This window comes from Nansenia antarctica, assembly GCF_963989245.1.
Source record: "Nansenia antarctica genome assembly, chromosome: 11".
In the NCBI taxonomy this organism is placed as follows: Eukaryota; Metazoa; Chordata; class Actinopteri; order Argentiniformes; family Microstomatidae; genus Nansenia; species Nansenia antarctica.
Window position 1 is genome coordinate 16,803,717 of NC_137681.1, and position 25,964 is coordinate 16,829,680.

The window sequence follows — 25,964 nt, forward strand, 5'->3', positions numbered from 1 at the left end:
ATTCTCTGTTCAACGATAGTAACCCCCTTGACGCTTGATCTGCACCTGATGCTGGCCCTAGAGGGCAGATTATGACGTCAGTTTTATTTTTTAACACTTTCTGTGTAACAAGCATACATTTCTCTACTCTTTCTCTTTTCTTGAACTGAATTGGTGCTTTGTGCTTCAGGTCCTGTGGAGACAACTTTCCCTGGTCATGCTTGCTGTGTCCCTAGGCACATCCATGACCATGTAGTGTCTAGTCTCGTGGTTCCAACCATGGAGGTAGAAAATCGGTGGACAGGCTTATTGTAATGCATGGAATCGAATGAGGAATATAAAAACACACGACGTCCTTCGATTTCTGCCTCAACCAGCCTCGGTGTGAACCCGTGCCAACCCCCTGCACGCTGGTCTCAACAAGTCTCTGTTGGCAGGAACTGGCAGGGGAGCTTTTTTGGCGCTTGTCAGTTTCACGTTTTAGTATATCCTCAATTTAAGCCCAATCTATTCCACAGCCACAGGCTGCTCTCTCTACTTAACTCCTCAGAGAAGCTAAATCCTGCTCCACCACATTTACCAGTTGTCAAGGACATCGGCTACTTGAATCGTACATTAAATCTTTTGATCTGTGTTTTATTTCGGTAACTACAGTGGGGAGAACAAGTATTTGATACACTGCTGATTTTGCAGGTTTTCCCACTTAGAAAGAATGTAGAGGTCTGTAATTTTTATCATAGGTACACTTCAACTGTGAGAGACGGAATCTAAAACAAAAATCCAGAAAATCACATTGTATGACTTTTAAATAATTAATTTGCATTTTATTGTATGAAATAAGTATTTGATCACCTACCAACCAGTAATAATTCCAGCTCTCACAGACCTGTTAGTTTTTCTTTAAGAAGCCCTCCTATTCTCCACTCATTACCTGTATTAACTGCACCAGTTTGAACTCGTTACCTTTATAAAAGACACACTCCACACACTCAATCAATCAGACCCCAACCTCTCCACAATGGGCAAGACCAAAGAGCTTTTTTTTATTTTTATTATTTATTTTTTGGCTGTGAGAGTCAATTTATTTAAGCCCGCTGATTTAGGTGAATTTACCCTTGAACGTGTCACCTTAACCATCAACGCAACAATTGCCCCCCCTGAGAGATTTGGCAGGAGCCGCCACTGATGCCCTCATCTCTCTCTGAAGATCCCTCCTTGAGCAGGGGATCCAATCCAGGATTGAGGGGGGCGATGGTCTCTGATTAATCCAGTTTGAGTCCTGTTGGAAGGCCTGATGTGGACTCCCCTGTGTGTGGCAGTCTGTCCTGCGATCCTTGCTGAATGGTTGATGCCACCTTGTCCACTTCTATGCCATATTGGGTATCTACGGCTGATGATCGCTCAAGCTTGGCATGTTCAGGCTGGGTGCTATCCCTTTTCTTGTCATTAGAGGGCAGGCTGCCCCTGTCTGCCTGGGCCCTGGTGGTCTTCCTTAGTGCATTGCCCTTCATCATAGCCAACAGGTGGTCCAACATGATGCAGCCCTCCTCCTGGACTGGGGGGGCTTTACGAATTATTTTTCCGTTCTCCCCCCTCGGTCTCTTGGCGTCATCCTCCTCTTGCTGTTTCTTCCTCTTCTCTGCCTTGATGGCCTGCTCTCTCCAGGTCTGGTTTTCCTTGATTGCTTTAAGGAAGAGTCCTCTGAAGGTCTTGATGGTGTTGAACAGCTCCTCTAGTGAGAGGCGGGACGTGTCCTCACACAGATACTCTGCTAGCTCTTCCTTCTTCTTTTTGATGGAGGCAAAGAGCTCCTGCAGCTTCTCACAGGCCTCCAGGTTCCCCTTCATAGCAGTGAGATACTGCTGCTTGATATCCTCCTGAGAAGAAGAGGACACTTTTTTCTCAGAACCCTTCAACCGTTTGACCAGTGAGCTCGACTCTGCCTGAATAGAATCCACATTTATTCTAGCAGCCTTTTCACAGATCTCTAGATCATCCGGAAGGTTCAGCAAGTCAGCATGGGTTTTCTCCGCCTCCTCCAGGATGTGATGGAGCAATGTGATACGGGACTTGTTGGCTTTGGTATCTGTGAGCTTCAGCAAGGTGCTGATCTTGAAGCCATCTGCATTGCCTATGTGACTCCCATAGTTGAGGAAGTTTCCAATGTCAAGTATGAGCTTGCAGAAACTTGGAAGGCGGGTGCTCTCCTTCAAACTCTCACAGGCTGCGTCCAGCAGCTCAGCTTTGGGTTGCAGCATCTTTAACACAGAAGGGGTCTCCTCACAGAGAAGCATGCACTCGATCCTCATGGTGTAGCATGAAACTGATAGGAGCTCGAGGTAGAACCGATCCACACCGGCCAGCTTCTCTATCTCCCCTTGGTATGACTTGAGGTTCTCAATCTCATGTTTCTCCGGCAGTAACGTCTGCATCTGTTTCAGCACCTCGACGTCAAACTTGGAACGGTCCCCATTTTGGATCATAGCTACAAAGTCTTTATGTGAGCATCTGAACTGCTTCAAGAATATGTTCAAATCTAGATTTTTCTTGGCATCAATGAAGGATATCTCTTTGGGCTCTCGTTTGACCGTAGTGTTGGTACTTTTGGCCTTTGAGTCAGTCACTGGCAGACAGAAGAGCTCCTCAATGCTGGAGTAGTCAGGTTCCAGGGAATCAGACTGCACTGACGACCACATGGATTGGCTTTCAGACACCACTCTGGAGGGCAGCTTCTGCCAGTTGAGCTTCTTCATGCGCAGTGTGGGACAGCGGCTGGCCTTGGGGAGAGGAGCGTTCTGGGGCACAATAATACCTCCTCCAATACCTGGGGGAGGGGGTGGTGGGGGAGGGGGGCCCATACCAGGCAGGGGAGGGGGAGGTGGGGGGCCCATACCAGGCAGGGGAGGGGGAGGTGGGGGGCCCATACCAGGCAGGGGAGGGGGAGGAGGTGGACCTCCCTGCCCCATCCCTGGTAGAGGTGGTGGAGGAGGAGGTGGCATCCCAGGTAAAGGAGGAGGTGGTGGGGGTGCACCATAAGTGGTGCCTGGCAGGGGTGGGGGTGGGGGAGGAGGAGGGTTTGGGGTAGCAGCAGGAAGTGGAGGGGGAGGAGGGGGAGGAGGGGGAGTTACGGAAGCCATGTCTGATTGGTTGGTTGTGCTGCCGAGCAAGTCTGTCTGGATTGCCCTGTTGGTGGTCTTGGTCTTGGGACTGGCTGAGATCTGTTGTCTCTTGGAAGAGAGCAGGCGCTCCATCAAACGTTCAGCGGAGTCCATTTGTGAGTCGTGGGCCAGCAGAGTGGCACGGACAGCCAGGGCCTCCAGGGTCAGCCACACGTCTCCCCGTCCTGGAGCCACCAGCAGCAGAGCCTGCAGGATGGACAGCAGCTGGACAGAGGCTGGGGAGCTGCTCACTTTGGTGAGGAGGGAGGTGAAGACCTCCTGGTGACTGCTCATGTCGATGCCTCCGTACACCCTCTCCATCTCCTCCGCATCCTCGGCCATGGAATCCTCAAAGGCCTCACACTGGATGTTCAGGTCCAGGTCCTCAGTCTCCCTGTTACATAAACACACATGCACATATGCACGCACACGCACACACAACATAGGTATTGATGTTTGGGAAATCTTACAGAAAGTGACTGTGACTGTTGTTCCACCAACATTTGATTAGCATTTAATGCATCCCACACCTACCTCAGCATTGGCAGTATATCCAAAACTGGAAAATACATAATTAAGATGAATCCCAGTACTTTCAATATCTCAATATCTCTATATTATCTCAATGGCCAATGCACACAGTGTTTTTGTAGCACTGTCAAATGTTGCAAATGTTGTAATAGTTTCTTATTGCATCACAATGGGACAATTGGAAAAACTTCAACATTCTAAATTGCCTGACACAGAAGAGCTTGCCTTGAAAACGCCTTGTCTAATGGTTTCTATTTTATTTTTTAAAATAATTTTTTTACTTTCTTTTTATTGAGATGTTACAGATATACAAAAATAATACTTTTCAGTTTTGGTTTGTTTTTACACAAAACACAAACATGTCCCAACCCCCCCCCCCCCCCCCCCCCCCCACAAAATCCCAAGTGGTGCATCCCAGGACGAAGGATATAAATAAACAACAATAAATAATAATAATAATAATAATAATAACAGTGGTGATAGGTAATGAAGACAGTACAGGTAAGTAATCAAAGAGATAAAGAGAAATAAAGTGCAATTCATTTGTAAGTGAGGATAGATGAGATGGTCGTGTTGGTCTGTGATACCATGTCTGTTATGATTGTAATATGTCCCTCTCTAGAACGAGATGATGTATCTCTAGGGGTTTATCCTGATAAATAGATTCACAACATATGTCATCACTCAGCATCCAGCGCACTTGCATTGTCAGGGAGGGTTTTTAGTTTGTTGAAATAGGATATTATTGGGTTCCAGGTGAAATAAAAGCGGTCTTTGGACCCCCTAAGTGTATATTTAATCTTTTCAAGTTTCAAGTGAAGCATAAGGTCAGTCAACCATAAGGAGGAATTCGGTGGTTTGGGGGATGTCCAACAAAGCAAAATCCTCCGTCGAGCAAGTAGAGTGGCAAATGCCACAATGTCTTTATGCTTGTTAATAATCTGTTGGTCAGTTGGCGCTATGCCAAAGATAGCTGAGTAGGCGTTAGGTTGCAGGTTCAGATCTAGTGCCTGTGAGAGGGTCCTGAAAACTGCTGACCACTAATCAAATAATAAGGGACATGACCAAAACATGTGTGTTAGCGTTGCCGGAGCGTTATGACATCTGCTACAATTCTCATCCACGTCAGGATAGATTCTGGCTAGCCTAGATTTGGAAAGGTGAATTCGGTGCAAGACCTTAAATTGGATTACGCCTAGTCTAGCACATGATGTGCTCCCGTTAACTCTCGTCAGAGCCTCAGTCCAGGAGTCATCGGGTATTACGTCCCCTAGCTCCTCCTGCCATTTCTCTTTAATTTTGTGGAGGGAAGTGTCTCCGAGGGATGATATGCTAGAGTAAATACTTGATATTAGGCCTTTTAGATTGGGAGGAATTTGGAGGATATCATCTATAGCAGAAGGTTGTGGTGCATTTGGGAAGTTTGGATCCAAACTTTTAATGAAATGTCGGACCTGGAGGTATCGAAAATAACTTGAGCGGGGAAGGTTGAATTTTTGAGAGAGGTGATTAAAGGTCGAGAAGACGCCCTCAGTATAGAGATCTTTAAATTTGGAGAGACCGAGTCTTTTCCATAAGGCGAAAGCATTGTCTATTCTGGCGGGGACAAAAAGGTGGTTATTGCAGATAGGGGCTAGGTTGGAGAAATCTTTTAAACCAAAGTGGCGTCGAAATTGTGACCATATTCGTAATGTATTAACAACAACAGGGTTAGAGGTGTAGTGTGGGGGCAGATAGAGGGAGTTTGGAGGTAATCAAGGCGGAGAGGGATGTTGAAAGACATGACTCATTTTCTATTTCGCACCAAGACGGCTGTGGTGAATGGACCCAGTATATGATTTTCTGAATATTGGCAGCCCAGTGATAATAAAGCAAATTTGGTAGGCCCAGTCCGCCCTGGGACCGATGTCGCTGTAGAAGTCTTTTCTGTATTCTAGGGACTTTACCCCCCCCAAATGAAAGATGATATGGACTTATCTATGGACGAGAAGAAGGACTTTGGGAGGAATATAGGGAGACATTGGAAAAGGTAGAGGAATCGGGGTAGAACGTTCATCTTAATGCTTAATACAGTTGATCTTCCCTGCCAGTGATAAATTAATGGACCTCCATTTCTGTAAATCATCTTTTAATTTATTAACAAGGGGCGTGAAGTTTTTTTCATGTAGTTTAGAGAAGGACCGTGTAATATTAATTCCCAAATATTTGAAGCCAGATTTAGACAAATGGAAGGGCAAGTCACATTGTGGGATTGCGAGATCTAGGTTGTTCACTGGAAAACATTCGCTCTTAGTGAGGTTGATCTTGTATCCCGAAAAGCTACCAAATCTATGCAGCATCTGAACTATATGGGAAATGCATTGCACCGGTTCAGATACATACAACAGTAAGTCGTCGGCATATAGCGCCACCTTGTGTTCCTTCCCCCATCTAGAAATTCCATTTATTATTGGAGAAGATTTTAACATGATAGACAGAGGTTCGATGGCGAATGAGAATAGGAGTGGGCTCAGCGGGCACCCCTGGCGTGTCCCTCTCGACAATGAGAAAAATGTGGAGCGTTTCCCGTTCGTAACTACCGATGCCTTAGGACAGGGGTCGGCAATAGGCGGCCCGTGGGCCATTGCTGGCCCGTCACCAATAATATTTGGCCCAGCAGATTATTTTGAGAATCCACTTTTTATTTTTTATTTTTTTTATTTTTTTATAATAATATCGGACCGACAGTCCCACATATAGCGCCTATAATGTCCGAATAGAGAATCGAACTCCACCTGAATAATGCTTATTGTACTTTTATCCATGTTGAGAGTGAATGACACAGGGACAGACAATCAGGCAGCAAGGTGCACCGAAGCGCACTGACGCTGAACCCCTCAGAGTGAATCATAAGCAGGTGGACAACGCGTCACGGTGCTGAAATAGCCGACATACCGTGTGTGGTTTGAACAAAATAACACGAGCTCAGTAAGCCATTCAAACGTAATGTTTACGTATATGTGACTGCAACACACATATGAACAGTAACAACGCAAATTCTGTTTAATTTTCTGAAAAACATTGAAAACAAAATCGGCGCAAACAAAAAGCATCTCCCATCGGTCAGTATTTGCTTGATATCTGGTGATATTGACGTCACTTTAATCCACAGGCAGTTCTCAAGGTTTTTATGCATCCATCGATTCCTCTCGTGCGTCTTTATCGCATTCATTGACGAAAAGGACGACTCGCGTATAGAAAGGGAACATTGTGAGCACGGAAAATGTCTCTCACAACGGCTTTGCATTGATGAAACCAGGTAGGATGAACGTATAGTTCGCTGTCCATTCCTCTTTAAATGCCCTGTTTCCACCGTCAACTTTCCTCTTTAGACCTTTGGAGAGTGACATTATGTTTCTCTTGCTAGCAGGTTAAATGTTTGGCTAACTTCACCCGGCACGCAAACAACCAATCCAATAATAATAATGTGACCTTGTCTGGGAGGAGGGGGGAATAATTATCAGAATGAAACTGTTACATAATTATTAGAATAAGTTAGGCTACGCTACATCGTCAGTCCACACATTTATTATTCAAAAATATGGAAAAGTGTGAAACTACGTTTCAACGTTGTTGAGAATCACAACACAAACTCGCTAATCAAGCCAAAATACTGCAACATAATGGATTGGACAGCTACCTAGTTAACTAGAACACTACTTTACATTGTTAGCAGGTTCACAAAACAAGCTGTGTTAGTTGACTAGCGATGTGTACAGTCGAAAGAAAAGTCAAAGCATTAGAACGTGTCACATTTTAAAACAATCAATTACTTAAATTAGCCTTTGATTATGTTCGGGCCCGCCATCTAGTGGCTCAAAAAAAAATTGGCCCGAGGCCAAACCTAATTGCCGACCCCTGCCTTAGGAGATGAGTATAGTAGTCTGATCCATGCAATAAAAGTGGGTCCAAAGCCAAAAGCTTTCAGACATTCAAATAAGTACGCCCACTCCACTCTGTCAAAAGCCTTCTCACATCCAGGGAGAGAACCACCTCAGGTACCTCCTCGGACGTAGGAGAATGTACGACATTTAGAAGGTTTCGGATGTTAGAGAATGAGTGGCGGCCCAGCATGAAGCCAGTTTGATCAGGGGAGATCACCTCGTCTGTGACGGACTCTAGACGCCGGGCGAGTGCTTTAGCTAATATCTTGACATCGCTGTTGAGCAGCGAGATGGGGCGATGTGAACCACACTCCGTTCTGTCTTTCCCTGGTTTCGGTAAAAGGGTTATGAATGCCTCTGTTAGCGTCTGTGGCAGGGCCTCATTATCCATTGAGTCATTGAACATTTCTAAGATGAGCGGAGTTAATTTGGTTGAGAATTTTTTGTAGAATTCGATGGGGTATCCATCAGGGCCCGGGGCCTTACTACTTTGCATAGCTGTGATTGCATTATAAATGTCGGTGTCTTGGAAGGGTAGTTCAAGTTCTGCTTTATGAACAGGGTTGATAACAGGGGCATTTAAATTTGTGAAGAAATGTTGCATATTGGTATCATCATTGGGTGCCTCAGAAGTGTACAATTTGGAATAAAATGCCCTAAAAGTCTCATTGATTTCGAGGGGGTCAGTTGTAAGCTCCCCATTTTCTCTTTTAATTTGTGGAATCTGTTGGTCAGAGGATTTACATTTTAATTGATGCGCTAACATTCTACCAGCCTTTTCCCCATGCTCATAAACAAAGCCTCGTGATTTCAGCAGCATACGTTCTGTCTTATCGGATGTTAATAACTCGTATTTGGCTTTGAGATTCAGCTTATTTTTGTAAAGCTCCGGGGTGGGAGAGTCAGAGTATTGATGATCTATGTCAATCATTGAGTTGAGAAGTTGCTCCTGTTCTTGCCTCCTAGCTTTGTTCAGCCTAGATGTGTATGCAATAATGTCCCCCCTTATTACTACTTTAAGGGTCTGCCAGAGCAGGGAGGGAGAAACAGTGTCGTCCCTATTGGTTTCCAAGAAATTGTCTATGGCAGTTGAAATCATTTGGCAGAATTCTTTATCTGTTAGTAGTGTGGTATCAAGTCTCCATGGAGCGCGGTCAGAGTAGTTAAGTGGGAAGGACAGATCCAATAGTACTGGGGCATGGTCAGATTCAATTATGGTTGAATATTCTACGTTTTTGACAAAGGGAAGTAGTGTTCTGTCTATAAAGAAGTAATCAATTCTGCTATACGAATGGTGGACGTGTGAAAAAAACGAGAATTTTTTATCGTGAGGAAATTGGAAGCGCCATGGATCGACACATCCAATTTGGTCCATGAACGCTGACAACATTTTAGCTAGGGATGTCCCGATCCCACTTTTTCACTACCGATACCGATACCGATACCTGGGCTTCGGGTATCGGCGATACCGATACCGATCCGATATTTGTATACATTTTTTGACCCCTGAATATTATATATATATATATATATTTTTTCTTCCTAACACCAGGGGAGCCACCCCTCCTAAATTTCGTTGTTTGGTACCTGTACTGTAGCAATGACAATAAAGACCATTCATTCATTCAAATACCTCCCCAGTATATAGTCCACACCAACAACAGTTAAATTAAAGACTGCCAGCCTTTATTAAAGCAACAAAAATAGTACTCTGCAGTACTCAGTGACCGTATGTCAATATTTTTTTTTAAATAATGTTACTTTTCATTTGCACCTGATGCTGGCCCATTAGGGGTAACTTATAACTAATGCCCTCGATATTTTGATGTTTTACTTTCAGACGAGCCTTGTCTGTGCCATCTTAAAGCCACTATTCTCTGTTCAACGATAGTAACCCCCTTGACGCTTGATCTGCACCTGATGCTGGCCCTAGAGGGCAGATTATGACGTCAGTTTTATTTTTTAACACTTTCTGTGTAACAAGCATACATTTCTCTACTCTTTCTCTTTTCTTGAACTGAATTGGTGCTTTGTGCTTCAGGTCCTGTGGAGACAACTTTCCCTGGTCATGCTTGCTGTGTCCCTAGGCACATCCATGACCATGTAGTGTCTAGTCTCGTGGTTCCAACCATGGAGGTAGAAAATCGGTGGACAGGCTTATTGTAATGCATGGAATCGAATGAGGAATATAAAAACACACGACGTCCTTCGATTTCTGCCTCAACCAGCCTCGGTGTGAACCCGTGCCAACCCCCTGCACGCTGGTCTCAACAAGTCTCTGTTGGCAGGAACTGGCAGGGGAGCTTTTTTGGCGCTTGTCAGTTTCACGTTTTAGTGTATCCTCAATTTAAGCCCAATCCTTTCCACAGCCACAGGCTGCTCTCTCTACTTAACTCCTCAGAGAAGCTAAATCCTGCTCCACCACATTTACCAGTTGTCAAGGACATCGGCTACTTGAATCGTACATTAAATCTTTTGATCTGTGTTTTATTTCGGTAACTACAGTGGGGAGAACAAGTATTTGATACACTGCTGATTTTGCAGGTTTTCCCACTTAGAAAGAATGTAGAGGTCTGTAATTTTTATCATAGGTACACTTCAACTGTGAGAGACAGAATCTAAAACAAAAATCCAGAAAATCACATTGTATGACTTTTAAATAATTAATTTGCATTTTATTGTATGAAATAAGTATTTGATCACCTACCAACCAGTAATAATTCCAGCTCTCACAGACCTGTTAGTTTTTCTTTAAGAAGCCCTCCTATTCTCCACTCATTACCTGTATTAACTGCACCAGTTTGAACTCGTTACCTTTATAAAAGACACACTCCACACACTCAATCAATCAGACCCCAACCTCTCCACAATGGGCAAGACCAAAGAGCTTTTTTTTATTTTTATTATTTATTTTTTGGCTGTGAGAGTCAATTTATTTAAGCCCGCTGATTTAGGTGAATTTACCCTTGAACGTGTCACCTTAACCATCAACGCAACAATTGCCCCCCCTGAGAGATTTGGCAGGAGCCGCCACTGATGCCCTCATCTCTCTCTGAAGATCCCTCCTTGAGCAGGGGATCCAATCCAGGATTGAGGGGGGCGATGGTCTCTGATTAATCCAGTTTGAGTCCTGTTGGAAGGCCTGATGTGGACTCCCCTGTGTGTGGCAGTCTGTCCTGCGATCCTTGCTGAATGGTTGATGCCACCTTGTCCACTTCTATGCCATATTGGGTATCTACGGCTGATGATCGCTCAAGCTTGGCATGTTCAGGCTGGGTGCTATCCCTTTTCTTGTCATTAGAGGGCAGGCTGCCCCTGTCTGCCTGGGCCCTGGTGGTCTTCCTTAGTGCATTGCCCTTCATCATAGCCAACAGGTGGTCCAACATGATGCAGCCCTCCTCCTGGACTGGGGGGGCTTTACGAATTATTTTTCCGTTCTCCCCCCTCGGTCTCTTGGCGTCATCCTCCTCTTGCTGTTTCTTCCTCTTCTCTGCCTTGATGGCCTGCTCTCTCCAGGTCTGGTTTTCCTTGATTGCTTTAAGGAAGAGTCCTCTGAAGGTCTTGATGGTGTTGAACAGCTCCTCTAGTGAGAGGCGGGACGTGTCCTCACACAGATACTCTGCTAGCTCTTCCTTCTTCTTTTTGATGGAGGCAAAGAGCTCCTGCAGCTTCTCACAGGCCTCCAGGTTCCCCTTCATAGCAGTGAGATACTGCTACTTGATATCCTCCTGAGAAGAAGAGGACACTTTTTTCTCAGAACCCTTCAACCGTTTGACCAGTGAGCTCGACTCTGCCTGAATAGAATCCACATTTATTCTAGCAGCCTTTTCACAGATCTCTAGATCATCCGGAAGGTTCAGCAAGTCAGCATGGGTTTTCTCCGCCTCCTCCAGGATGTGATGGAGCAATGTGATACGGGACTTGTTGGCTTTGGTATCTGTGAGCTTCAGCAAGGTGCTGATCTTGAAGCCATCTGCATTGCCTATGTGACTCCCATAGTTGAGGAAGTTTCCAATGTCAAGTATGAGCTTGCAGAAACTTGGAAGGCGGGTGCTCTCCTTCAAACTCTCACAGGCTGCGTCCAGCAGCTCAGCTTTGGGTTGCAGCATCTTTAACACAGAAGGGGTCTCCTCACAGAGAAGCATGCACTCGATCCTCATGGTGTAGCATGAAACTGATAGGAGCTCGAGGTAGAACCGATCCACACCGGCCAGCTTCTCTATCTCCCCTTGGTATGACTTGAGGTTCTCAATCTCATGTTTCTCCGGCAGTAACGTCTGCATCTGTTTCAGCACCTCGACGTCAAACTTGGAACGGTCCCCATTTTGGATCATAGCTACAAAGTCTTTATGTGAGCATCTGAACTGCTTCAAGAATATGTTCAAATCTAGATTTTTCTTGGCATCAATGAAGGATATCTCTTTGGGCTCTCGTTTGACCGTAGTGTTGGTACTTTTGGCCTTTGAGTCAGTCACTGGCAGACAGAAGAGCTCCTCAATGCTGGAGTAGTCAGGTTCCAGGGAATCAGACTGCACTGACGACCACATGGATTGGCTTTCAGACACCACTCTGGAGGGCAGCTTCTGCCAGTTGAGCTTCTTCATGCGCAGTGTGGGACAGCGGCTGGCCTTGGGGAGAGGAGCGTTCTGGGGCACAATAATACCTCCTCCAATACCTGGGGGAGGGGGTGGTGGGGGAGGGGGGCCCATACCAGGCAGGGGAGGGGGAGGTGGGGGGCCCATACCAGGCAGGGGAGGGGGAGGTGGGGGGCCCATACCAGGCAGGGGAGGGGGAGGAGGTGGACCTCCCTGCCCCATCCCTGGTAGAGGTGGTGGAGGAGGAGGTGGCATCCCAGGTAAAGGAGGAGGTGGTGGGGGTGCACCATAAGTGGTGCCTGGCAGGGGTGGGGGTGGGGGAGGAGGAGGGTTTGGGGTAGCAGCAGGAAGTGGAGGGGGAGGAGGGGGAGGAGGGGGAGTTACGGAAGCCATGTCTGATTGGTTGGTTGTGCTGCCGAGCAAGTCTGTCTGGATTGCCCTGTTGGTGGTCTTGGTCTTGGGACTGGCTGAGATCTGTTGTCTCTTGGAAGAGAGCAGGCGCTCCATCAAACGTTCAGCGGAGTCCATTTGTGAGTCGTGGGCCAGCAGAGTGGCACGGACAGCCAGGGCCTCCAGGGTCAGCCACACGTCTCCCCGTCCTGGAGCCACCAGCAGCAGAGCCTGCAGGATGGACAGCAGCTGGACAGAGGCTGGGGAGCTGCTCACTTTGGTGAGGAGGGAGGTGAAGACCTCCTGGTGACTGCTCATGTCGATGCCTCCGTACACCCTCTCCATCTCCTCCGCATCCTCGGCCATGGAATCCTCAAAGGCCTCACACTGGATGTTCAGGTCCAGGTCCTCAGTCTCCCTGTTACATAAACACACATGCACATATGCACGCACACGCACACACAACATAGGTATTGATGTTTGGGAAATCTTACAGAAAGTGACTGTGACTGTTGTTCCACCAACATTTGATTAGCATTTAATGCATCCCACACCTACCTCAGCATTGGCAGTATATCCAAAACTGGAAAATACATAATTAAGATGAATCCCAGTACTTTCAATATCTCAATATCTCTATATTATCTCAATGGCCAATGCACACAGTGTTTTTGTAGCACTGTCAAATGTTGCAAATGTTGTAATAGTTTCTTATTGCATCACAATGGGACAATTGGAAAAACTTCAACATTCTAAATTGCCTGACACAGAAGAGCTTGCCTTGAAAACGCCTTGTCTAATGGTTTCTATTTTATTTTTTAAAATAATTTTTTTACTTTCTTTTTATTGAGATGTTACAGATATACAAAAATAATACTTTTCAGTTTTGGTTTGTTTTTACACAAAACACAAACATGTCCCAACCCCCCCCCCCCCCCCCCCCCCCCCCCACAAAATCCCAAGTGGTGCATCCCAGGACGAAGGATATAAATAAACAACAATAAATAATAATAATAATAATAACAGTGGTGATAGGTAATGAAGACAGTACAGGTAAGTAATCAAAGAGATAAAGAGAAATAAAGTGCAATTCATTTGTAAGTGAGGATAGATGAGATGGTCGTGTTGGTCTGTGATACCATGTCTGTTATGATTGTAATATGTCCCTCTCTAGAACGAGATGATGTATCTCTAGGGGTTTATCCTGATAAATAGATTCACAACATATGTCATCACTCAGCATCCAGCGCACTTGCATTGTCAGGGAGGGTTTTTAGTTTGTTGAAATAGGATATTATTGGGTTCCAGGTGAAATAAAAGCGGTCTTTGGACCCCCTAAGTGTATATTTAATCTTTTCAAGTTTCAAGTGAAGCATAAGGTCAGTCAACCATAAGGAGGAATTCGGTGGTTTGGGGGATGTCCAACAAAGCAAAATCCTCCGTCGAGCAAGTAGAGTGGCAAATGCCACAATGTCTTTATGCTTGTTAATAATCTGTTGGTCAGTTGGCGCTATGCCAAAGATAGCTGAGTAGGCGTTAGGTTGCAGGTTCAGATCTAGTGCCTGTGAGAGGGTCCTGAAAACTGCTGACCACTAATCAAATAATAAGGGACATGACCAAAACATGTGTGTTAGCGTTGCCGGAGCGTTATGACATCTGCTACAATTCTCATCCACGTCAGGATAGATTCTGGCTAGCCTAGATTTGGAAAGGTGAATTCGGTGCAAGACCTTAAATTGGATTACGCCTAGTCTAGCACATGATGTGCTCCCGTTAACTCTCGTCAGAGCCTCAGTCCAGGAGTCATCGGGTATTACGTCCCCTAGCTCCTCCTGCCATTTCTCTTTAATTTTGTGGAGGGAAGTGTCTCCGAGGGATGATATGCTAGAGTAAATACTTGATATTAGGCCTTTTAGATTGGGAGGAATTTGGAGGATATCATCTATAGCAGAAGGTTGTGGTGCATTTGGGAAGTTTGGATCCAAACTTTTAATGAAATGTCGGACCTGGAGGTATCGAAAATAACTTGAGCGGGGAAGGTTGAATTTTTGAGAGAGGTGATTAAAGGTCGAGAAGACGCCCTCAGTATAGAGATCTTTAAATTTGGAGAGACCGAGTCTTTTCCATAAGGCGAAAGCATTGTCTATTCTGGCGGGGACAAAAAGGTGGTTATTGCAGATAGGGGCTAGGTTGGAGAAATCTTTTAAACCAAAGTGGCGTCGAAATTGTGACCATATTCGTAATGTATTAACAACAACAGGGTTAGAGGTGTAGTGTGGGGGCAGATAGAGGGAGTTTGGAGGTAATCAAGGCGGAGAGGGATGTTGAAAGACATGACTCATTTTCTATTTCGCACCAAGACGGCTGTGGTGAATGGACCCAGTATATGATTTTCTGAATATTGGCAGCCCAGTGATAATAAAGCAAATTTGGTAGGCCCAGTCCGCCCTGGGACCGATGTCGCTGTAGAAGTCTTTTCTGTATTCTAGGGACTTTACCCCCCCCAAATGAAAGATGATATGGACTTATCTATGGACGAGAAGAAGGACTTTGGGAGGAATATAGGGAGACATTGGAAAAGGTAGAGGAATCGGGGTAGAACGTTCATCTTAATGCTTAATACAGTTGATCTTCCCTGCCAGTGATAAATTAATGGACCTCCATTTCTGTAAATCATCTTTTAATTTATTAACAAGGGGCGTGAAGTTTTTTTCATGTAGTTTAGAGAAGGACCGTGTAATATTAATTCCCAAATATTTGAAGCCAGATTTAGACAAATGGAAGGGCAAGTCACATTGTGGGATTGCGAGATCTAGGTTGTTCACTGGAAAACATTCGCTCTTAGTGAGGTTGATCTTGTATCCCGAAAAGCTACCAAATCTATGCAGCATCTGAACTATATGGGAAATGCATTGCACCGGTTCAGATACATACAACAGTAAGTCGTCGGCATATAGCGCCACCTTGTGTTCCTTCCCCCATCTAGAAATTCCATTTATTATTGGAGAAGATTTTAACATGATAGACAGAGGTTCGATGGCGAATGAGAATAGGAGTGGGCTCAGCGGGCACCCCTGGCGTGTCCCTCTCGACAATGAGAAAAATGTGGAGCGTTTCCCGTTCGTAACTACCGATGCCTTAGGACAGGGGTCGGCAATAGGCGGCCCGTGGGCCATTGCTGGCCCGTCACCAATAATATTTGGCCCAGCAGATTATTTTGAGAATCCACTTTTTATTTTTTATTTTTTTTATTTTTTTATAATAATATCGGACCGACAGTCCCACATATAGCGCCTATAATGTCCGAATAGAGAATCGAACTCCACCTGAATAATGCTTATTGTACTTTTATCCATGTTGAGAGTGAATGACACAGGGACAGACAATCAGGCAGCAAGGTGCACCGAAGCGCACTGACGCTGAACCCCTCAGAGTGAATCATAAGCAGGTGGACAACGCGTCACGGTGCTGAAATAGCCGACATACCGTGTGTGGTTTGAACAAAATAACACGAGCTCAGTAAGCCATTCAAACGTAATGTTTACGTATATGTGACTGCAACACACATATGAACAGTAACAACGCAAATTCTGTTTAATTTTCTGAAAAACATTGAAAACAAAATCGGCGCAAACAAAAAGCATCTCCCATCGGTCAGTATTTGCTTGATATCTGGTGATATTGACGTCACTTTAATCCACAGGCAGTTCTCAAGGTTTTTATGCATCCATCGATTCCTCTCGTGCGTCTTTATCGCATTCATTGACGAAAAGGACGACTCGCGTATAGAAAGGGAACATTGTGAGCACGGAAAATGTCTCTCACAACGGCTTTGCATTGATGAAACCAGGTAGGATGAACGTATAGTTCGCTGTCCATTCCTCTTTAAATGCCCTGTTTCCACCGTCAACTTTCCTCTTTAGACCTTTGGAGAGTGACATTATGTTTCTCTTGCTAGCAGGTTAAATGTTTGGCTAACTTCACCCGGCACGCAAACAACCAATCCAATAATAATAATGTGACCTTGTCTGGGAGGAGGGGGGAATAATTATCAGAATGAAACTGTTACATAATTATTAGAATAAGTTAGGCTACGCTACATCGTCAGTCCACACATTTATTATTCAAAAATATGGAAAAGTGTGAAACTACGTTTCAACGTTGTTGAGAATCACAACACAAACTCGCTAATCAAGCCAAAATACTGCAACATAATGGATTGGACAGCTACCTAGTTAACTAGAACACTACTTTACATTGTTAGCAGGTTCACAAAACAAGCTGTGTTAGTTGACTAGCGATGTGTACAGTCGAAAGAAAAGTCAAAGCATTAGAACGTGTCACATTTTAAAACAATCAATTACTTAAATTAGCCTTTGATTATGTTCGGGCCCGCCATCTAGTGGCTCAAAAAAAAATTGGCCCGAGGCCAAACCTAATTGCCGACCCCTGCCTTAGGAGATGAGTATAGTAGTCTGATCCATGCAATTAAAGTGGGTCCAAAGCCAAAAGCTTTCAGACATTCAAATAAGTACGCCCACTCCACTCTGTCAAAAGCCTTCTCCGCATCCAGGGAGAGAACCACCTCAGGTACCTCCTCGGACGTAGGAGAATGTACGACATTTAGAAGGTTTCGGATGTTAGAGAATGAGTGGCGGCCCAGCATGAAGCCAGTTTGATCAGGGGAGATCACCTCGTCTGTGACGGACTCTAGACGCCGGGCGAGTGCTTTAGCTAATATCTTGACATCGCTGTTGAGCAGCGAGATGGGGCGATGTGAACCACACTCCGTTCTGTCTTTCCCTGGTTTCGGTAAAAGGGTTATGAATGCCTCTGTTAGCGTCTGTGGCAGGGCCTCATTATCCATTGAGTCATTGAACATTTCTAAGATGAGCGGAGTTAATTTGGTTGAGAATTATTTGTAGAATTCGATGGGGTATCCATCAGGGCCCGGGGCCTTACTACTTTGCATAGCTGTGATTGCATTATAAATGTCGGTGTCTTGGAAGGGTAGTTCAAGTTCTGCTTTATGAACAGGGTTGATAACAGGGGCATTTAAATTTGTGAAGAAATGTTGCATATTGGTATCATCATTGGGTGCCTCAGAAGTGTACAATTTGGAATAAAATGCCCTAAAAGTCTCATTGATTTCGAGGGGGTCAGTTGTAAGCTCCCCATTTTCTCTTTTAATTTGTGGAATCTGTTGGTCAGAGGATTTACATTTTAATTGATGCGCTAACATTCTACCAGCCTTTTCCCCATGCTCATAAACAAAGCCTCGTGATTTCAGCAGCATACGTTCTGTCTTATCGGATGTTAATAACTCGTATTTGGCTTTGAGATTCAGCTTATTTTTGTAAAGCTCCGGGGTGGGAGAGTCAGAGTATTGATGATCTATGTCAATCATTGAGTTGAGAAGTTGCTCCTGTTCTTGCCTCCTAGCTTTGTTCAGCCTAGATGTGTATGCAATAATGTCCCCCCTTATTACTACTTTAAGGGTCTGCCAGAGCAGGGAGGGAGAAACAGTGTCGTCCCTATTGGTTTCCAAGAAATTGTCTATGGCAGTTGAAATCATTTGGCAGAATTCTTTATCTGTTAGTAGTGTGGTATCAAGTCTCCATGGAGCGCGGTCAGAGTAGTTAAGTGGGAAGGACAGATCCAATAGTACTGGGGCATGGTCAGATTCAATTATGGTTGAATATTCTACGTTTTTGACAAAGGGAAGTAGTGTTCTGTCTATAAAGAAGTAATCAATTCTGCTATACGAATGGTGGACGTGTGAAAAAAACGAGAATTTTTTATCGTGAGGAAATTGGAAGCGCCATGGATCGACACATCCAATTTGGTCCATGAACGCTGACAACATTTTAGCTAGGGATGTCCCGATCCCACTTTTTCACTACCGATACCGATACCGATACCTGGGCTTCGGGTATCGGCGATACCGATACCGATCCGATATTTGTATACATTTTTTGACCCCTGAATATTATATATATTTTTTTTTTTTTTTTCTTCCTAACACCAGGGGAGCCACCCCTCCTAAATTTCGTTGTTTGGTACCTGTACTGTAGCAATGACAATAAAGACCATTCATTCATTCAAATACCTCCCCAGTATATAGTCCACACCAACAACAGTTAAATTAAAGACTGCCAGCCTTTATTAAAGCAACAAAAATAGTACTCTGCAGTACTCAGTGACCGTATGTCAATATTTTTTTTAAAATAATGTTACTTTTCATTTGCACCTGATGCTGGCCCATTAGGGGTAACTTATAACTAATGCCCTCGATATTTTGATGTTTTACTTTCAGACGAGCCTTGTCTGTGCCATCTTAAAGCCACTATTCTCTGTTCAACGATAGTAACCCCCTTGACGCTTGATCTGCACCTGATGCTGGCCCTAGAGGGCAGATTATGACGTCAGTTTTATTTTTTAACACTTTCTGTGTAACAAGCATACATTTCTCTACTCTTTCTCTTTTCTTGAACTGAATTGGTGCTTTGTGCTTCAGGTCCTGTGGAGACAACTTTCCCTGGTCATGCTTGCTGTGTCCCTAGGCACATCCATGACCATGTAGTGTCTAGTCTCGTGGTTCCAACCATGGAGGTAGAAAATCGGTGGACAGGCTTATTGTAATGCATGGAATCGAATGAGGAATATAAAAACACACGACGTCCTTCGATTTCTGCCTCAACCAGCCTCGGTGTGAACCCGTGCCAACCCCCTGCACGCTGGTCTCAACAAGTCTCTGTTGGCAGGAACTGGCAGGGGAGCTTTTTTGGCGCTTGTCAGTTTCACGTTTTAGTGTATCCTCAATTTAAGCCCAATCCTTTCCACAGCCACAGGCTGCTCTCTCTACTTAACTCCTCAGAGAAGCTAAATCCTGCTCCACCACATTTACCAGTTGTCAAGGACATCGGCTACTTGAATCGTACATTAAATCTTTTGATCTGTGTTTTATTTCGGTAACTACAGTGGGGAGAACAAGTATTTGATACACTGCTGATTTTGCAGGTTTTCCCACTTAGAAGGAATGTAGAGGTCTGTAATTTTTATCATAGGTACACTTCAACTGTGAGAGACGGAATCTAAAACAAAAATCCAGAAAATCACATTGTATGACTTTTAAATAATTAATTTGCATTTTATTGTATGAAATAAGTATTTGATCACCTACCAACCAGTAATAATTCCAGCTCTCACAGACCTGTTAGTTTTTCTTTAAGAAGCCCTCCTATTCTCCACTCATTACCTGTATTAACTGCACCAGTTTGAACTCGTTACCTTTATAAAAGACACACTCCACACACTCAATCAATCAGACCCCAACCTCTCCACAATGGGCAAGACCAAAGAGCTTTTTTTTATTTTTATTATTTATTTTTTGGCTGTGAGAGTCAATTTATTTAAGCCCGCTGATTTAGGTGAATTTACCCTTGAACGTGTCACCTTAACCATCAACGCAACAATTGCCCCCCCTGAGAGATTTGGCAGGAGCCGCCACTGATGCCCTCATCTCTCTCTGAAGATCCCTCCTTGAGCAGGGGATCCAATCCAGGATTGAGGGGGGCGATGGTCTCTGATTAATCCAGTTTGAGTCCTGTTGGAAGGCCTGATGTGGACTCCCCTGTGTGTGGCAGTCTGTCCTGCGATCCTTGCTGAATGGTTGATGCCACCTTGTCCACTTCTATGCCATATTGGGTATCTACGGCTGATGATCGCTCAAGCTTGGCATGTTCAGGCTGGGTGCTATCCCTTTTCTTGTCATTAGAGGGCAGGCTGCCCCTGTCTGCCTGGGCCCTGGTGGTCTTCCTTAGTGCATTGCCCTTCATCATAGCCAACAGGTGGTCCAACATGATGCAGCCCTCCTCCTGGACTGGGGGGGCTTTACGAATTATTTTTCCGTTCTCCCCCCTCGGTCTCTTGGCGTCATCCTCCTCTTGCTGTTTCTTCCTCTTCTCTGCCTTGATGGCCTGCTCTCTCCAGGTCTGGTTTTCCTTGATTGCTTTAAGGAAGAGTCCTCTGAAGGTCTTGATGGTGTTGAACAGCTCCTCTAGTGAGAGGCGGGACGTGTCCTCACACAGATACTCTGCTAGCTCTTCCTTCTTCTTTTTGATGGAGGCAAAGAGCTCCTGCAGCTTCTCACAGGCCTCCAGGTTCCCCTTCATAGCAGTGAGATACTGCTGCTTGATATCCTCCTGAGAAGAAGAGGACACTTTTTTCTCAGAACCCTTCAACCGTTTGACCAGTGAGCTCGACTCTGCCTGAATAGAATCCACATTTATTCTAGCAGCCTTTTCACAGATCTCTAGATCATCCGGAAGGTTCAGCAAGTCAGCATGGGTTTTCTCCGCCTCCTCCAGGATGTGATGGAGCAATGTGATACGGGACTTGTTGGCTTTGGTATCTGTGAGCTTCAGCAAGGTGCTGATCTTGAAGCCATCTGCATTGCCTATGTGACTCCCATAGTTGAGGAAGTTTCCAATGTCAAGTATGAGCTTGCAGAAACTTGGAAGGCGGGTGCTCTCCTTCAAACTCTCACAGGCTGCGTCCAGCAGCTCAGCTTTGGGTTGCAGCATCTTTAACACAGAAGGGGTCTCCTCACAGAGAAGCATGCACTCGATCCTCATGGTGTAGCATGAAACTGATAGGAGCTCGAGGTAGAACCGATCCACACCGGCCAGCTTCTCTATCTCCCCTTGGTATGACTTGAGGTTCTCAATCTCATGTTTCTCCGGCAGTAACGTCTGCATCTGTTTCAGCACCTCGACGTCAAACTTGGAACGGTCCCCATTTTGGATCATAGCTACAAAGTCTTTATGTGAGCATCTGAACTGCTTCAAGAATATGTTCAAATCTAGATTTTTCTTGGCATCAATGAAGGATATCTCTTTGGGCTCTCGTTTGACCGTAGTGTTGGTACTTTTGGCCTTTGAGTCAGTCACTGGCAGACAGAAGAGCTCCTCAATGCTGGAGTAGTCAGGTTCCAGGGAATCAGACTGCACTGACGACCACATGGATTGGCTTTCAGACACCACTCTGGAGGGCAGCTTCTGCCAGTTGAGCTTCTTCATGCGCAGTGTGGGACAGCGGCTGGCCTTGGGGAGAGGAGCGTTCTGGGGCACAATAATACCTCCTCCAATACCTGGGGGAGGGGGTGGTGGGGGAGGGGGGCCCATACCAGGCAGGGGAGGGGGAGGTGGGGGGCCCATACCAGGCAGGGGAGGGGGAGGTGGGGGGCCCATACCAGGCAGGGGAGGGGGAGGAGGTGGACCTCCCTGCCCCATCCCTGGTAGAGGTGGTGGAGGAGGAGGTGGCATCCCAGGTAAAGGAGGAGGTGGTGGGGGTGCACCATAAGTGGTGCCTGGCAGGGGTGGGGGTGGGGGAGGAGGAGGGTTTGGGGTAGCAGCAGGAAGTGGAGGGGGAGGAGGGGGAGGAGGGGGAGTTACGGAAGCCATGTCTGATTGGTTGGTTGTGCTGCCGAGCAAGTCTGTCTGGATTGCCCTGTTGGTGGTCTTGGTCTTGGGACTGGCTGAGATCTGTTGTCTCTTGGAAGAGAGCAGGCGCTCCATCAAACGTTCAGCGGAGTCCATTTGTGAGTCGTGGGCCAGCAGAGTGGCACGGACAGCCAGGGCCTCCAGGGTCAGCCACACGTCTCCCCGTCCTGGAGCCACCAGCAGCAGAGCCTGCAGGATGGACAGCAGCTGGACAGAGGCTGGGGAGCTGCTCACTTTGGTGAGGAGGGAGGTGAAGACCTCCTGGTGACTGCTCATGTCGATGCCTCCGTACACCCTCTCCATCTCCTCCGCATCCTCGGCCATGGAATCCTCAAAGGCCTCACACTGGATGTTCAGGTCCAGGTCCTCAGTCTCCCTGTTACATAAACACACATGCACATATGCACGCACACGCACACACAACATAGGTATTGATGTTTGGGAAATCTTACAGAAAGTGACTGTGACTGTTGTTCCACCAACATTTGATTAGCATTTAATGCATCCCACACCTACCTCAGCATTGGCAGTATATCCAAAACTGGAAAATACATAATTAAGATGAATCCCAGTACTTTCAATATCTCAATATCTCTATATTATCTCAATGGCCAATGCACACAGTGTTTTTGTAGCACTGTCAAATGTTGCAAATGTTGTAATAGTTTCTTATTGCATCACAATGGGACAATTGGAAAAACTTCAACATTCTAAATTGCCTGACACAGAAGAGCTTGCCTTGAAAACGCCTTGTCTAATGGTTTCTATTTTATTTTTTTAAATAATTTTTTTACTTTCTTTTTATTGAGATGTTACAGATATACAAAAATAATACTTTTCAGTTTTGGTTTGTTTTTACACAAAACACAAACATGTCCCAACCCCCCCCCCCCCCCCCCCCCCACAAAATCCCAAGTGGTGCATCCCAGGACGAAGGATATAAATAAACAACAATAAATAATAATAATAATAATAACAGTGGTGATAGGTAATGAAGACAGTACAGGTAAGTAATCAAAGAGATAAAGAGAAATAAAGTGCAATTCATTTGTAAGTGAGGATAGATGAGATGGTCGTGTTGGTCTGTGATACCATGTCTGTTATGATTGTAATATGTCCCTCTCTAGAACGAGATGATGTATCTCTAGGGGTTTATCCTGATAAATAGATTCACAACATATGTCATCACTCAGCATCCAGCGCACTTGCATTGTCAGGGAGGGTTTTTAGTTTGTTGAAATAGGATATTATTGGGTTCCAGGTGAAATAAAAGCGGTCTTTGGACCCCCTAAGTGTATATTTAATCTTTTCAAGTTTCAAGTGAAGCATAAGGTCAGTCAACCATAAGGAGGAATTCGGTGGTTTGGGGGATGTCCAACAAAGCAAAATCCTCCGTCGAGCAAGTAGAGTGGCAAATGCCACAATGTCTTTATGCTTGTTAATAATCTGTTGGTCAGTTGGCGCTATGCCAAAGATAGCTGAGTAGGCGTTAGGTTGCAGGTTCAGATCTAGTGCCTGTGAGAGGGTCCTGAAAACTGCTGACCAATAATCAAATAATAAGGGACATGACCAAAACATGTGTGTTAGCGTTGCCGGAGCGTTATGACATCTGCTACAATTCTCATCCACGTCAGGATAGATTCTGGCTAGCCTAGATTTGGAAAGGTGAATTCGGTGCAAGACCTTAAATTGGATTACGCCTAGTCTAGCACATGATGTGCTCCCGTTAACTCTCGTCAGAGCCTCAGTCCAGGAGTCATCGGGTATTACGTCCCCTAGCTCCTCCTGCCATTTCTCTTTAATTTTGTGGAGGGAAGTGTCTCCGAGGGATGATATGCTAGAGTAAATACTTGATATTAGGCCTTTTAGATTGGGAGGAATTTGGAGGATATCATCTATAGCAGAAGGTTGTGGTGCATTTGGGAAGTTTGGATCCAAACTTTTAATGAAATGTCGGACCTGGAGGTATCGAAAATAACTTGAGCGGGGAAGGTTGAATTTTTGAGAGAGGTGATTAAAGGTCGAGAAGACGCCCTCAGTATAGAGATCTTTAAATTTGGAGAGACCGAGTCTTTTCCATAAGGCGAAAGCATTGTCTATTCTGGCGGGGACAAAAAGGTGGTTATTGCAGATAGGGGCTAGGTTGGAGAAATCTTTTAAACCAAAGTGGCGTCGAAATTGTGACCATATTCGTAATGTATTAACAACAACAGGGTTAGAGGTGTAGTGTGGGGCAGATAGAGGGAGTTTGGAGGTAATCAAGGCGGAGAGGGATGTTGAAAGACATGACTCATTTTCTATTTCGCACCAAGACGGCTGTGGTGAATGGACCCAGTATATGATTTTCTGAATATTGGCAGCCCAGTGATAATAAAGCAAATTTGGTAGGCCCAGTCCGCCCTGGGACCGATGTCGCTGTAGAAGTCTTTTCTGTATTCTAGGGACTTTACCCCCCCCAAATGAAAGATGATATGGACTTATCTATGGACGAGAAGAAGGACTTTGGGAGGAATATAGGGAGACATTGGAAAAGGTAGAGGAATCGGGGTAGAACGTTCATCTTAATGCTTAATACAGTTGATCTTCCCTGCCAGTGATAAATTAATGGACCTCCATTTCTGTAAATCATCTTTTAATTTATTAACAAGGGGCGTGAAGTTTTTTTCATGTAGTTTAGAGAAGGACCGTGTAATATTAATTCCCAAATATTTGAAGCCAGATTTAGACAAATGGAAGGGCAAGTCACATTGTGGGATTGCGAGATCTAGGTTGTTCACTGGAAAACATTCGCTCTTAGTGAGGTTGATCTTGTATCCCGAAAAGCTACCAAATCTATGCAGCATCTGAACTATATGGGAAATGCATTGCACCGGTTCAGATACATACAACAGTAAGTCGTCGGCATATAGCGCCACCTTGTGTTCCTTCCCCCATCTAGAAATTCCATTTATTATTGGAGAAGATTTTAACATGATAGACAGAGGTTCGATGGCGAATGAGAATAGGAGTGGGCTCAGCGGGCACCCCTGGCGTGTCCCTCTCGACAATGAGAAAAATGTGGAGCGTTTCCCGTTCGTAACTACCGATGCCTTAGGACAGGGGTCGGCAATAGGCGGCCCGTGGGCCATTGCTGGCCCGTCACCAATAATATTTGGCCCAGCAGATTATTTTGAGAATCCACTTTTTATTTTTTATTTTTTTTATTTTTTTATAATAATATCGGACCGACAGTCCCACATATAGCGCCTATAATGTCCGAATAGAGAATCGAACTCCACCTGAATAATGCTTATTGTACTTTTATCCATGTTGAGAGTGAATGACACAGGGACAGACAATCAGGCAGCAAGGTGCACCGAAGCGCACTGACGCTGAACCCCTCAGAGTGAATCATAAGCAGGTGGACAACGCGTCACGGTGCTGAAATAGCCGACATACCGTGTGTGGTTTGAACAAAATAACACGAGCTCAGTAAGCCATTCAAACGTAATGTTTACGTATATGTGACTGCAACACACATATGAACAGTAACAACGCAAATTCTGTTTAATTTTCTGAAAAACATTGAAAACAAAATCGGCGCAAACAAAAAGCATCTCCCATCGGTCAGTATTTGCTTGATATCTGGTGATATTGACGTCACTTTAATCCACAGGCAGTTCTCAAGGTTTTTATGCATCCATCGATTCCTCTCGTGCGTCTTTATCGCATTCATTGACGAAAAGGACGACTCGCGTATAGAAAGGGAACATTGTGAGCACGGAAAATGTCTCTCACAACGGCTTTGCATTGATGAAACCAGGTAGGATGAACGTATAGTTCGCTGTCCATTCCTCTTTAAATGCCCTGTTTCCACCGTCAACTTTCCTCTTTAGACCTTTGGAG

General features: G+C 45.1%; 2 protein-coding genes and 1 pseudogene across 3 annotated transcripts; all 3 read right to left on the reverse strand.

Moving 5' to 3' along the window:
* Positions 1-9: 9 nt before the first annotated feature.
* On the reverse strand, positions 10-9,451 carry LOC308167873 (inverted formin-2-like; the record flags this gene model as incomplete). Its single annotated transcript, XM_080542351.1, has 3 exons — positions 10-57; positions 1,452-3,531; positions 9,438-9,451. 3 exons carry the CDS (start codon positions 9,449-9,451, stop codon positions 10-12), a joined length of 2,142 nt encoding a protein of 713 aa, XP_080398477.1.
* A 21-nt stretch (positions 9,452-9,472) lies between these two features.
* Positions 9,473-12,579, reverse strand: LOC308167874 (inverted formin-2-like; annotated as a pseudogene). The gene is made up of 2 exons: positions 10,915-12,579; positions 9,473-9,520 (listed from the first exon to the last, which is right to left on the reverse strand). The product of its transcript is annotated as an inverted formin-2-like (transcript).
* Positions 12,580-18,933: 6,354 nt separating this feature from the next.
* Positions 18,934-22,451, reverse strand: LOC308167875 (inverted formin-2-like; the record flags this gene model as incomplete). Its single annotated transcript, XM_080542352.1, has 3 exons — positions 22,098-22,451; positions 20,259-22,019; positions 18,934-18,981 (listed from the first exon to the last, which is right to left on the reverse strand). The coding sequence occupies exons 1-3, from the start codon at positions 22,401-22,403 to the stop codon at positions 18,934-18,936; spliced, it is 2,115 nt and encodes a 704-aa protein (XP_080398478.1). The 5' UTR covers positions 22,404-22,451.
* Between the last annotated feature and the right edge of the window lie 3,513 nt (positions 22,452-25,964).